This window comes from Hevea brasiliensis, chromosome 16 (assembly GCF_030052815.1).
Source record: "Hevea brasiliensis isolate MT/VB/25A 57/8 chromosome 16, ASM3005281v1, whole genome shotgun sequence".
In the NCBI taxonomy this organism is placed as follows: domain Eukaryota; kingdom Viridiplantae; phylum Streptophyta; class Magnoliopsida; order Malpighiales; family Euphorbiaceae; genus Hevea; species Hevea brasiliensis.
In genome coordinates this window covers 48,997,006-49,010,575 of record NC_079508.1, presented here as the reverse complement: position 1 = coordinate 49,010,575, position 13,570 = coordinate 48,997,006, and the positions used below count along the sequence as shown (strand labels likewise).

At 25.8% G+C, this 13,570-nt stretch overlaps 1 protein-coding gene across 2 annotated transcripts; it reads left to right on the top strand.

The window, feature by feature from the left end:
* The first annotated feature begins 8,652 nt into the window (after positions 1-8,652).
* On the top strand, positions 8,653-10,207 carry LOC110636006 (repetitive proline-rich cell wall protein). 2 transcript variants are annotated; one of them, XM_058137611.1, is made up of 3 exons: positions 8,653-9,321; positions 9,355-9,788; positions 9,935-10,207. In XM_058137611.1, the coding sequence occupies exons 1-2, from the start codon at positions 8,793-8,795 to the stop codon at positions 9,756-9,758; spliced, it is 933 nt and encodes a 310-aa protein (XP_057993594.1). In that variant the 5' UTR covers positions 8,653-8,792; the 3' UTR covers positions 9,759-9,788; positions 9,935-10,207. The 2 variants fall into 2 exon arrangements, with proteins under 2 accessions (XP_057993594.1, XP_057993593.1); XM_058137610.1 differs by having other exon boundaries at positions 8,653-9,788.
* Positions 10,208-13,570: the final 3,363 nt, after the last annotated feature.

Below are 13,570 nucleotides of genomic sequence, written 5' to 3'. Positions count from 1 at the left end.
CATAATAAAGATTTAGAACAAATAGAAGGTAGCCGTGTAAGAGAGTTTGAAAAGACTCCGGAGGAGACGAATTGCATGAGAATTGAAAAGACAAATGTCAATTAGGATTGTGACTTGAGGGACGTAGCTTTCGTGCATTTATGGGAAACTGAAACCAATAGATTATCATTTTTAAATGAGGGGAAAAAAAATCTATGAACCATACGCTTTTATCTGCAAATTTACTCGCATTTCATGGCCCATAGTGCAGGCAGACAAGGACAAAATCTTCATAATACATGTCCATGCCCAAGGCCTGAAAACACTAAATCAGTCCCCCACCTTCAAAAACAAGCCCAAAAGAAATACGCCTAACGCTTAAGTACAACAAACGCTAGCTGAAGTAAACTAAACAATACCTAGAAGCTTCATCTTCTTCGTCGGTGGATAGGGGCAAAGCAAGAAAGGCCTGCCGACAGCCATACAGAGAGGTCCTTCCATCAAATTAAGATAAGGAAGACACCAATAATAAATGTATATTATATAATAATAAATTAAAAAAAAAAATCTCCATGAAAAACACATCTCACCCTACTTCTCGACGAGAAGTCCCCACTCAAATCTCAAACTCATTGACAAGATATGAAAGTAATTTTCAACTCCAATCCACTTCAGTACCATTCCTATACCTCCCCTCAAACGCCGGCAAACACCCCTCAAACGCCGGCTCTACAGTACTCGAGCAACCTTATTGTTACACACCCGAGATAACATATATGAAATAATCCTTGCAAGCATTAGTCATTTCCTTTACGTTTACGTTGTTTTAACCAAATTTATTTGCAAACATAATGAATGAATTTCATGTTTATCTCTTACAAATGTAATATTACATTTTCTCAACTTAATGTATGTGGTCTATATTACGGGGTCGATGCATTTTTCTTAACATCTATCGTAAATAAGGCCGGATCCAATGATTGTTCGGTTGAGGTCCTCTAGAATAATCGGTAGAAAAGTTTAGGGTATTTTACAATTTCATCCCCAAAGTTTAGTAAAATATATAATTCAATTCTTATATTTCTAAAACGTCACAGTTACATTTTTGAAATTTATTTTAATTCATTAATAAGGTCTTCCATTCAAAATCAATTTAATTATTCAGAGTTACGCATTCGGTTCGAATCAAATCAAATCATTAAAATTAAATCATTAAAATCAAATTAATTGAATTATCATATTTTAAAAATCGAATAGTCTTAATTCATGAAAAACAGAACCACTTAATTTCATTCAATTTAGTTCGAACTGATTAATTTTTAGATTTTTTTATTTAATATTAATTTTTAAGTTATTTGATCTGATTTTGATCTTTATTTGAACTATAAAAATACATATGATGCATAATTCTCTATAAAAATAAAGTAATTTAAAAATTAATAAATCAATTCGGTTCAACTCGGTTCAATTAATTTTTTATCTAAAATCAAATTAAACTGAAATAACTAAAAATTTTAAATTTTAAAACAAAACAAAATCAAATTAGAATGTGTTCGGTTTGATTTATTTGATTCAAATCAAATAGTACTCATCCTTATAATCAGTTGTTAGGCACATTAAAATGACAAAAATACCCTTAATAAAAAAAATTGCATATTTTCTTTGACCTTTGACAGATCAATAACAGGGAAAATAAATGGAAAAGAACACATTTTTGACAATATTAAATTATTATGAAATATATTTAAAAATTAATTTTAAGTTATTTATTAATATATTTTAATTATAAAAACTTGAAAATAATTAATTTTTTTTACTTAATTAAAAAAAAAAAACTCCATTGCTGTGTAGATATATCAAGATTCATCTGGAATTCACATTTGCCAAACCAGTGGAATTAGCCTTCACAATGGAAAAAATAATAATAACATAGCAATTATTGTAGCTTTACAATTAAAAGAAGACGGTGCTTATCGCTGTTTGCATGGCATCTTGAAAAAGCATATGCCTAACAAATTATTCCAAATTATGTCAATTGATTGATCTAAAATAAAATAATTAATTAAGAAAACCCATTATTGCAAGTAACATCAATTGAAACCCATTATTTTAAGTAACATCAACTAATATATTTATGTGAAAAAAAGAAAGGGGAATCATTTGGTTCCCAGCTATCATATGCACTGTGATCTCTTCCTTGGCTTGGTGGTAGAACATGTGAATTCAATGTCTTTCCACCCCAATAAGGGAGACGTCCACAATCTTTGATAAGAATATATATATAAACAATTTTAATTAATTATTGTTTCTTGGTTTTTACTTTTCTTGATCACCTGTCTGTCAATGAGAAGTGGGATCTACAACTTTATATATATTTTTTTATGTATCAAATGAGAATATTTTGAGAGATATATATATATATATATATATATATATATATATATATATATATATATATATCTCAAAATATTCTCATTTGATACATAAAATAATATCTATTATTATTAGAGAGGTGGGGGAGGGAAGAGTAGATCTTAAATTTTTCAAATTTAATATAGTTAACTATGTGTTCTAGCTGTAAAAAAAAATATGTATATAATTCTTTATGTTTTAGATTATATAATAAAATATTATATAAAAATAAATAATTGAAAATATTTAATGACTAAATGTTTATCTTATTATAAAAAAATTAGAGTAAATAATACAAGCAGTTATTTAATTTTAGGAGTATTTTTATAAAAATTAATAAATTTTAATTTTTTTAATAAAAATTATTGAATTTTAATTTAATTTAATAAAAATCACTATAAACAGAAATTAAATATTTTCAAATTAATCTGTTGATTTATTAATTATTTTATAAATAAAATTAACTTAATTTATTAGTTTTTGTAAAAGAAAAATAATAATAAGATGCATAAAATGCATCCAATTACTGTATCATCATCAAAGTTCTTCCTTTTTTTTATTTCTTCTCCACTAGAAATTACTAGTTAAGTAATTTTATTTATTAAATAGTTGATAAATCAGTAAATTAATTTAAACATTTTTAATTTCTAATCATAATAATTTTTATGAAATTAAATTAAAATTTATTGAGTTTTATGAAAAAAATTAAAATTTAATATTTTTTATGAAAACACTCATAAAATTGAGTAATTACGTATGATTATTAAAAAAAAATTGTGAATTTAAATTTTAATAAGCTTTATCTAAAAATATTTCATGTCAAAAGAAAATGTATGAAAAAATATTTAAAAGGATATATAATTAAGAGTTAGGAATATCTAACATTTAAATCTTTTGCTTTGGTTAAAAAAATAAAAATAAAAATGAGATTTTTTACATTATGGAACAAACATTTTGATAAAATAACAATAAATATAATTATATAAAATTTAAGATTTTTATCATACTAATTAAAATTGAAAATTTTAAATAAAGTTTTTACATAAATGAATTGTATGTGGAGGATTAAAATTTTAATTATTTAAGATAAAAAATCAAAGACAACTTCTCTTTTTCTTTCTTTAATTGAAAGGTATGTTTGATGGTCATTACATTGACCATATGTACTTGCTTGACACAGTGTATGGTTTACCGGTGCCGACTGATACTAGTTCACCGATTACAGCTTTAAGGATTTTTCTTATATATATTTGATTTATTATAAATTTAAAAAATAAATATATAAAAATTATGATCAAATTATAATCTTTATAGCGATAATATTTTCCTTTTTTTTTTCAATTTCTCATTAAATTATAATACTTTATATATTCTATCACTTTCATTTTTCTCTAATTTTTTAGATTTTTTTTTTTATTTTTCATTTTTTAATCTCCCTTTTAGTAGAAATTTTATCCTATTTCAATAATTTTTTTCTTTTTTTAATAAATTTTTTTCTTCTTATTGTAAAAGTTTTATCAATGATGGTATTTATTCAATATAATTTTTTAAAATAAATCTATTATACCCCATGAATTTAAATTCTCAAAACGCTCGATGTGTAATGATGGAGATTTTTAATCAATAGAATGATGTAATGTTAGCAAAATATTTTCTTGAAGAGAACATTGCTATAATTATTTTCTTGAAGAGAACATTGCTATAATTTTGAGACTATATAAATGCAAGTTGTAATTATTAATAATATGAGAAAATATTTTTATTTTGATATTTTAAAATTAAAAAATAAATTTTAATGCAAATATTATACAATTATTTTATCAATAAAATTATTCTTTTATTCAAAAAAAAGTTCAAATAAAATTAAAAAAAAAAATTAAACTCAATATATATGTGTGTATGTGTCGAGAGTCTCACATCTAAAAATTACAAAAAAAATCAAAGAATTTATAAGAGTGAATGACTAACTATTTGATTGATTAGTTCTAATATTTTAACAACGGTTTGTCCAATCCCAAGTAAGCCTTTCTTTTATTTATATATATATCCAAGTCTTGTTGTTACTATCTCACATCGTTAAAGAATAAAGAATAATATTAGTGAGATGTTAATAAGTTCTAGGTATTCTCTCATTGTAAGTCGAGACTTATTAATCTCTTATCAAAATTATTTCTTAGCGATGTGAGGTCATAACACTTAATATGATATGTTTATCGAGAAATTCAACTCACTCATTCAACCCTGCCTGTTCAATTGAAATTTGGAATTATATATAGGTTAAATTCAACCTAGATCTAATTCAAGGCGAATTTGTGCCTTACAGCCTGAGACGAAGAATAATGATGGAAACAATGGAAAATATTGTCCTCAAGAAATGGTCCAATAACGAACAGTCATTGTTTAGGTAAATTGAATTAATATAATGTGTGAAAATTCTTTGTAAAGCAACAAATATAATTGACTCATCAATATAGGATTACCTAAAATTGTAGAATCTTGAAATTGTTATTAATTTAAATCATCGCTATATATTATTATTATTATTATTGCTATAAAATATTATTAATTAGCTAATTAAAAATTTATGAATTGACGTTATAGAATAATAAAAAAAATTATTAAACTATAAAATTTTATATAATGTGAGAAAGTGATATGTATTAATTATTCAATAGGCAACAAAAAATGTGAATTTAATTTTTTTTTTCATATCTATTCAATTTTAATTTTATTTTATAATTATTAATTTTGTTTGTTATCCTGTGATCAAAATGTTCAAACATAAGATAAGAGATAATCTTATTATTCGTGGTTCCACCTAAATTGGCCACCTTTTCATTTTTCCAAGTTGTTATTAGAATTTGTTTGATTGATGCTTCATGAGCCAACTACTCTGCCCTTTTTTTCAAAAAAATTAAATCGTTGAATTTTCTAGATTGCTTTTTTTTTTTTTCTATTCAATGAAAATTCAATAAATTGTTAATAATTTATGACTATATAATGATAAGTAATTATTGCCAATGAATCACTCAACTTAAAAGTTTAGACTTATAGATAAGAGATCAAAGAATAATTTTATATCTCCTTATTACATTCTCCGTATGTCAAAGTCTACTATACTTAGAAGCATGAACAAGAGCAGACACACTTCACCTTATGTTAATATATTCAATTAATAAATGGACTGACCAAGATTTGAACTTTGAACTTTTTAATCTGAGAGGCTCTGACACCATATTAAGAAACCATTCAATTTTAAAATTTAAATTTATAAATAAGAGTTCCATATATCTTTCTATTAATTACTCTCTTTCTTATCATAGACTTTCTTTCGTCCTACATCTTAAAAAATTAAGAATATCAATCAAGCTACCTGATTTGCAATTGCTTCCCCATTTTCTTTCAATAATTACCAGTAAACTTAATTAGTTTGTTTTTAACCCTTATCTTATGAAAGAAAAAACCCAAAAAAATTATTTTATTTACCATTAAAATAATCTGACTGACGTTATTTTATATATATATATATATATATATATATATATATATATATATATATATATATATATATTTTAAGAGAGTGAGATATTTTGAATTTAAAATGTTATGTGATCAATCTTTTTAATGATAAAATTTTTTTATTATGATAAATAATATTTCAAATTAATTTTCATTCGTTATATTAAGTTTATATATTTAATATTCTAATTCTATAAAAAAAAATCATTTACTCTTAAAAATGAATAATACTATTATTTTTAGTTACAAATTTATATACATATAATGGATTATATTTTACATATACTATTAAATTTACTTATTCAATACTATTATAAGTGTCAAAATTAAGAGATTCATGAAATGCAAAAATATTTTATATATTTCTATAATAAATAAAAATTGCCCATAAAAGTATCATTGTTTTCGAATTTGGATCAGTAAATTAAGTCTCAAATTAATATGAATTTCTAATCTAATCAAAGAAATAAGTGATATGGTGTGACCTAATCGATTAGATAAATGAAATGATATGATAGAAGCATCTTTTTTAAGTATTGACAATAGGAATTGAATTCAAGATTTTTCTTTAAAGTCCCCATCAATATATATTAAACGAGCTTAAAAATTATATATTTATTATTTTAAAAATAAATATCTCTTATTTTTATAAAATAATATATTTATTTATTTATTTAATATATATAGTATTTCATAAATATTAAAAAATAATTATACATGTATACCAAAGTTTTATTTAAAATTAGATAATTACTTTTTAATTAATTCAATTTATTTATATATAAATTAATAAATTTTACATTTGATTAATTTATATATTTTTTTAATTTTTAATAATTCGTTGATTAAATTGATTCAATCCCTTGTTAAGTGAACCTATAAGCCAATTTTAATAACACTAAGTAAAGTTATTTAATAAATACTTTTATGAAAAAATTTGAATAAAGTATACTATACCATAGCTAACAATTAAGAAATGGTAAAACCTAAAGGGAAAGTTTGAAGAAGAAAGAAGGGTGTGTACGTAGGTCAATCAATCTTAGTTATTGTAAAATTTAGTTAGAAGAGGTAGATAGATGCAGAAATATAATAATTACTTAGAAAATCTAGTGGCTTCTAGATCATATTCTTATGGACCAACAACAAATAGTCAAACACACTATTATTAATTAATCAATCAATTAATACAGTCTAATTTAATTAAGTAATTGAATATTTTTTTAAAATTTTTTTTATTTAAAATAATAATAATAATAATTAGTGTTATATAATATAACATAGTTTAATTTAATATTCAAAAATATATCACCTAATTAATATGGGTCGTATTTGAGTATTCACTTTTTATTACCCTTTAAAAAAATAATTAATGTTATGAGAGTGTCGGTTCTTGGAAAGATGATGTCTGTAATCTTCAGTCTTCACCAACTCCTCCCTTCTTTTGTACTATTGAATATTGATAACGATTAGTGTCCATTTTGGTCTCTTTTTTTCTCTGTCGGTGACTAAAATAGTCCCACTATTATAACGGAAAAGTCACAATTGATTATTAGTCTTTTGATATTTATACGAGTCTGCTGTGTATAACAGTTTAATTAACATATTAATGTTTATTTTATAAAAATTAATTTATATATAAAAAATATTTTTTTGTTAATTAATTATAATATTAAATTAATAATATATATTTATTTCGTATAATTATATTTTAATAAAATTATTGAAATTTAAAAAATTAAAAATAGCTTTTAAAAAAAAACATTTTTATTAAAAATAATTTAATTTTTTCTTTATAAAAAAATATTTTACCCCAAATATTAAAAAATATAAAAATTTCTGTAAAAGAAATGGAGCCTCAAAAATAATTATATTTAATTAATGAGCATTAAAAAAATTTGACGACTATCAATGAATTTTAACTGAATGTTATTAGAATGATCTTTAAAATTATAAAATAACAAATCTGAATTCAATTAAAGCTAATTATATTTAAAATATTAATTAAACTGAAAATATGTAATTTTAAAGATTAATTAAATTTATAAGTGATTTTTATTTTATCTTAATTATTAGGATTCAAATTTTAGGACATGATCATATCATAATAGTGATTAAAAAGTTTTCTCATAGGCCCTTTTCTTGCCACCTAATAAAGAGTTAAATGAAATTGATTGGCCGCAAACCATTCACACTACTTTTCATAAGATATATCTCAATCTTGCCTCTTATCTTTGCGGGACATTGAGAAGGAATCCCATGCAACTTTTTTTTTTTTAAAATAAATAATTCACATTTTACTAGAAATTTACCCACGAAAGCAACCTTTGATACCACCCAAATAATATAAAGAAATTAAAATGAAATACAGTACGAGTGAGAAAATGAAATTGGATAACTACTCATTCAAGTAAGTATAGAGACGGGAGAGTACTTCCAAAATAGAGAGAGAGGGAGAGATTAAGTCAGTTCATCACAGCCGCCTGGTCCCGGAGCTTAAAGAATCATGGAAAGTTAGGCAATCCAATACACACGTTTTCAAAGCTTTACATCAAGAAATTATTGATTAAATCATTAAGTCTTATGCATGTTTGAATTATTGCATCATTGTGTTCAGGCTAAATTACAAATGTTATCGTGCTTGTTACTTTGTTTCCTGCTGAGCTTGCACACTCTCTAACCTGTACAAACATACCACATTTTCATTATTTTTTTTCCAGTCCCTTTTCAGGGTAAATTAAATTTAATGGTATTTTAATACTGGTCAATTTTTACTTGGGGTTAGTTTGGGGTTTGAGGGTAAAATAGATTATCTATATAAAGGAAGTGAGTATTAGTTAGGAAGCAACAAATCAAAACCCACTTCCTGATAAGGTTTTGGAAACATGGGGTCTCCAATGGCCTCTATCATTACCACCCTTTTGGTGGTAGCACTCTCTCTAAGCTTGCCATGGGAAGCCTCAGCAAACGACCACTACTACTTTCCTCCACCTCTAAAATCCCCACCACCGCCTGTGTACTCTCCACCTTACCATTACAAATCTCCTCCTCCTCCTCCTCCTCCAGTGTACTCTCCACCCCCACCACCACCTTACAAGTATAAGTCCCCTCCACCTCCTCCTCCAATTTACAAATACAAATCTCCTCCACCCCCTCCTCCTGTGTACTTTCCTCCACCACCCAAGATACCTTATAAGTACAAGTCTCCTCCACCTCCTCCACCAGTTTACAAGTATAAATCTCCTCCACCCCCTCCACCAGTATACCCTCCGCCACCCCACAAGAAACCTTATAAGTACAAGTCTCCCCCACCACCTCCAACACCAGTTTACAAGTACAAATCTCCTCCACCCCCTCCACCAGTGTATTCTCCTCCACCTCCTCCGGTCTACAAATACAAGTCTCCACCACCACCTGTCCACAAGCCGCCAGTATACAAGCCACCACCAGTCCACAAGCCGCCAGTCTACAAGCCACCACCAGTCCACAAGCCGCCAGTCTATAAGCCACCACCAGTCCACAAGCCGCCAGTCTACAAGCCGCCACCAGTCCACAAACCGCCAGTCTACAAGCCACCACCAGTCCACAAGCCGCCAGTCTATAAGCCGCCACCAGTCCACAAGCCGCCAGTCTACAAGCCGCCACCAGTCCACAAGCCACCACCAGTCCACAAGCCGCCACCAGAACACAAGCCACCACCAGAACACAAGCCACCACCAGTCCACAAGCCGCCACCAGAACACAAGCCACCACCAGTCCACAAGCCACCTCCAGTCCACAGGCCACCACCAGTCCACAAGCCACCACCACACTACGTCTATGCATCTCCCCCTCCTCCCCACCACTACTAGACTATATGCGCGCGGTTTCATAGTTTCAAGGTAATGCATTACACTACATATTCATGCATTTTATTCTCGTTTCATTCCCATTATTGTCGAACAAACTAAAATGCAAGTGCCATTAGGCAGTGTTTAATAATTAGGAAACCGAAGCAATGACAGAAACCCAATGGTGATTCTTGCAGGAAAGGAATGCGATGAGAATAAAGAAAGAAGAGATCAAATGTTGATGCGGAGAAAAAGAAAGCGAGTTTCCGCGTTTGCTGTAGCATATGCTATCTCCTTTTAGAAGAAAAATTAATAAAGGCGTGCATGTTTGAAGGATAAAAGTGTTCATCATTTCATTTCATGTACTGGAAAAGTTGTAGCTTTTGATCCTGTTGAAAACTATATATATAAATTATGTGCTTTTCAACCTTCTCTTATTAATGAAAGATTTTTCATATTTATCAGAATAATTTCAATTCTCAAATTATTTAATCTCATAATATGAGAATATATAATTAATATATTGAATTTTACTTATTTAAACTCGATCAGTTAAACTTAAAAAATAAAATGTATGGATATATGAATATTACATATTTATATTTTAAATTCATGATAGATAAAAATTAAATAAAATTTTTCTCATACAACTTAATTAGCTCTTTATTTGTTTTTTATCACACAAAATTTTATGCTTTACCATCTAAAATTAAATGATGTATAAATATATTATGTTTATAAAAATTAAGTAAGACGCATTAATAATAAATTTAAATTCATATAAAAATAAAATTTATAATTATTAAATTAAATATTAATATTAATAATTATATAAAATTAATTAAATCGTATCTAATAAATATATAAATTGAAATATAAATATTTAATTTAATAATTATTAAACTCATTTTCGAGTTGAGTTATTAAATGTGTTATTCAGTATCAATACACATAATGTGTCTTTTTTTTTATTATTGACCACACTAGTTATGATTAATTACTATCATAGAGTGGTATTTATATTAAATTAAATTTAACACTATTTATTTATTAAAATATCGAAATTTGAGAGAAGGAAAAAAAAAAAAAAAAACAACTTTGCAAACTGACAAGGGCAAGTGGAGTGACTTTTTATTTTGCTTGTCGACAAAAATTACTAATATTCGCCTGGTTACGTGCAACAATATTCAATATATATTGTTTCTCTCTCAAATATATATTTTTTTTCTTATATAATATTTTTTATACATAATTAATTTATTTATAATTAAAATTCAAAAATTTATAATTTAAAAAAAATTAATATTATTAAAATAATTAAACCCATTAATTTATATCATAATAGTTTAGTCATTTTATAATTTTTTTTAAAAGAAAGTATTTAATGTAGTTAATAAAATAAAATTATTTAAATATTATACACTACATGTTTCTTTAATTATAATTTTAATATATTTAAATAATTTCATTCTTGTTAATTAGATATTTAAAGAAAAATATACAGACATTCCGACATATAACATTGCGCAAATTTTGTTTAAGCATCAAACAACAAGCAAGTTGACGAGAACTTTAGGGTAACATTGTGAAACACCAACGTTAACCAATTTTTAGGTTTTAATTAACACTATATTGTATTAGAGGGTTCTAGAATTAAGAAGAGAACAACCTTTGTGGATCAATGAGCTTAACTTGTTCAATGGAATTATTACTAAGATTTTAAAATTATATATTCGAATTTTAATTAAAAATCTAATTTATAAAATAAAATAAAATAAAATAAATTTACGGTCGCAAAGAGTGTTAAATTAAAGCTTTGAAAAGTCTCTATCGAGGAAATTGAGGCTAATGCATAAAAAAGAAAATGGGGGGGTGGGTTAATATTTTTTTCACCTACACCCTTTTATATGAATGTTCTCGTCCCATCTCATGCATAAATTCAAGTTTTTTTTTTCAGAATTTATTTATTTTTGGCACAAATTTGATGAGTTTGGTGGATGCTTTTCGAAGCAAGTTGATGGTACAGCCTTGAAAAAAAATGGAGGATTCTCTCTCCATATCTCTTTATCTCTTTAAATAAGTTCATTGCTTCATTTCAGGATCATACACCAAAACCCACCTCCCCTACTTAGGGACAATGAGTATGCCCAACTTGGAACCTGTCCTCTCTCTCTCTCTCTGCGCCATGGATAAGATTTTATAATTCTAAAAATGATTTTAATATCACTGATATTACAATTCATTGCTAACAAATTTTACTGTATTATTGTTATTATTATTATTATTTTCTTTTTGTAAAGAATAAATTTTTATTATGAAAAAAATGTTATTAATACTATTCAAACCTTGATATTTATTCTGTAAAATAAATAAATAAACCTGTCTATTATTCAGTATACATTTTATTTTTATTATAATGTGGAGTAGGTAGCTCCACATTGTCATTCCAGATCTTTCATATTGATCAATGTAATGTGGCTAACTTATCTATTAGTCAGAAACATGTTGGCACGTGCTCTCACGTGGAATCCATCTGTTACAAAATCATTTTCAACATATGTGAACTGTTTTGCATGAAAATTATTCAACAAAAATATTAAAAATTCAAATCTTAATAATTAGGTATTTAAGAAAAAAAAAGGGTGTCATTGAATTATTTCTTTTTTGCAATATCTAGAAAATAAACACAGACAGATCATTAATATCCCAAAGATTATTTTCTTTTACTAATATTATTTCTAAATAAAAAATTTTAGTTATGTATATTTATATATTTTCTCTTATAAGAATATTATATTGCACCTACATATTATTGTTTATAAATGAATTGATAATTTTTTTTTAAAATTATTTAATCCCAATAATAATAATAATTTTTCTCTCTTTTAAATACATAAACTAACAAAAAATTTAAATTCAAACTGAATGAAAAATTAAAGACTAGATAGAAGAAAAATATAAGAAATAATTAATATATTTTTTAAAATAAAAAAATTAAGTAATTAATTTTATTAAAATATAAATATTAAGTAAATAATATTTTTTAAAAAATGGCATATATTGGTGTTATAATAGGCACATCGTAAAGCTAAAATTCAAAGTTGGATAGAGTTTGCTTTTGGCTTTTAGTGTAAGTTGCTGGTCCCCCGAGAAGATAGCTTTTGAACTGGCTCCCATAAGCTCTTGTCTGTGGGGGAGAATCGTTTTCACCTATTTGCATGGGCGAAGAGGTAAAGGGAATATCAAAGTCTGGGTCTGATTCATTTATTGGTTAAGTACATGCGTGAGTCTTTCCATGCAATGCAAGTAATAATAATAATAACAATAACAGTGAGATGGTCAGTTCTGAATTATATGATGAAACGTATAGAAGCAATCAATTAAATGAATGGAAATTGACAGATTTTTGAACAATTTGCGGAGAATAGAATAGGAGAGGAACCCACTTATTGACAGGCAATATAGACTTTGGCATAAGAGCTGCCCCAGCAAATAAATTTTCTTCCAATAATGCTTTCCATTTTATAATAAAATTTATAATAATTAACGATTATAATTAATATTTTATAATTTTTTAAATTTATATATTTAATATATATTCTATATGAATTTTATTAATTTTACATATATAAACACTATTTCTAAAAATTTCTTATTATTTTTATCCTTTAACTCATAGTATTTACGGTTCAATTGATTTCTTTATAAAGAATTTTCTTTTTAAAAAAAAAAATAAATGGAATCAAGTGGAGAAATGGGAACAAGATTATAAACTAGTTGACATTAAGTCCTATAGCAGTAGCCGACAAATGTGTCAATGTAGCTTCAATTAT

Coding starts and splice junctions, on each gene's coding strand:
- LOC110636006 (XM_058137610.1), top strand. CDS start 8,793: ATGGGGTCTCCAATGGCCTCTATCATTACCACCCTTTTGGTGGTAGCA.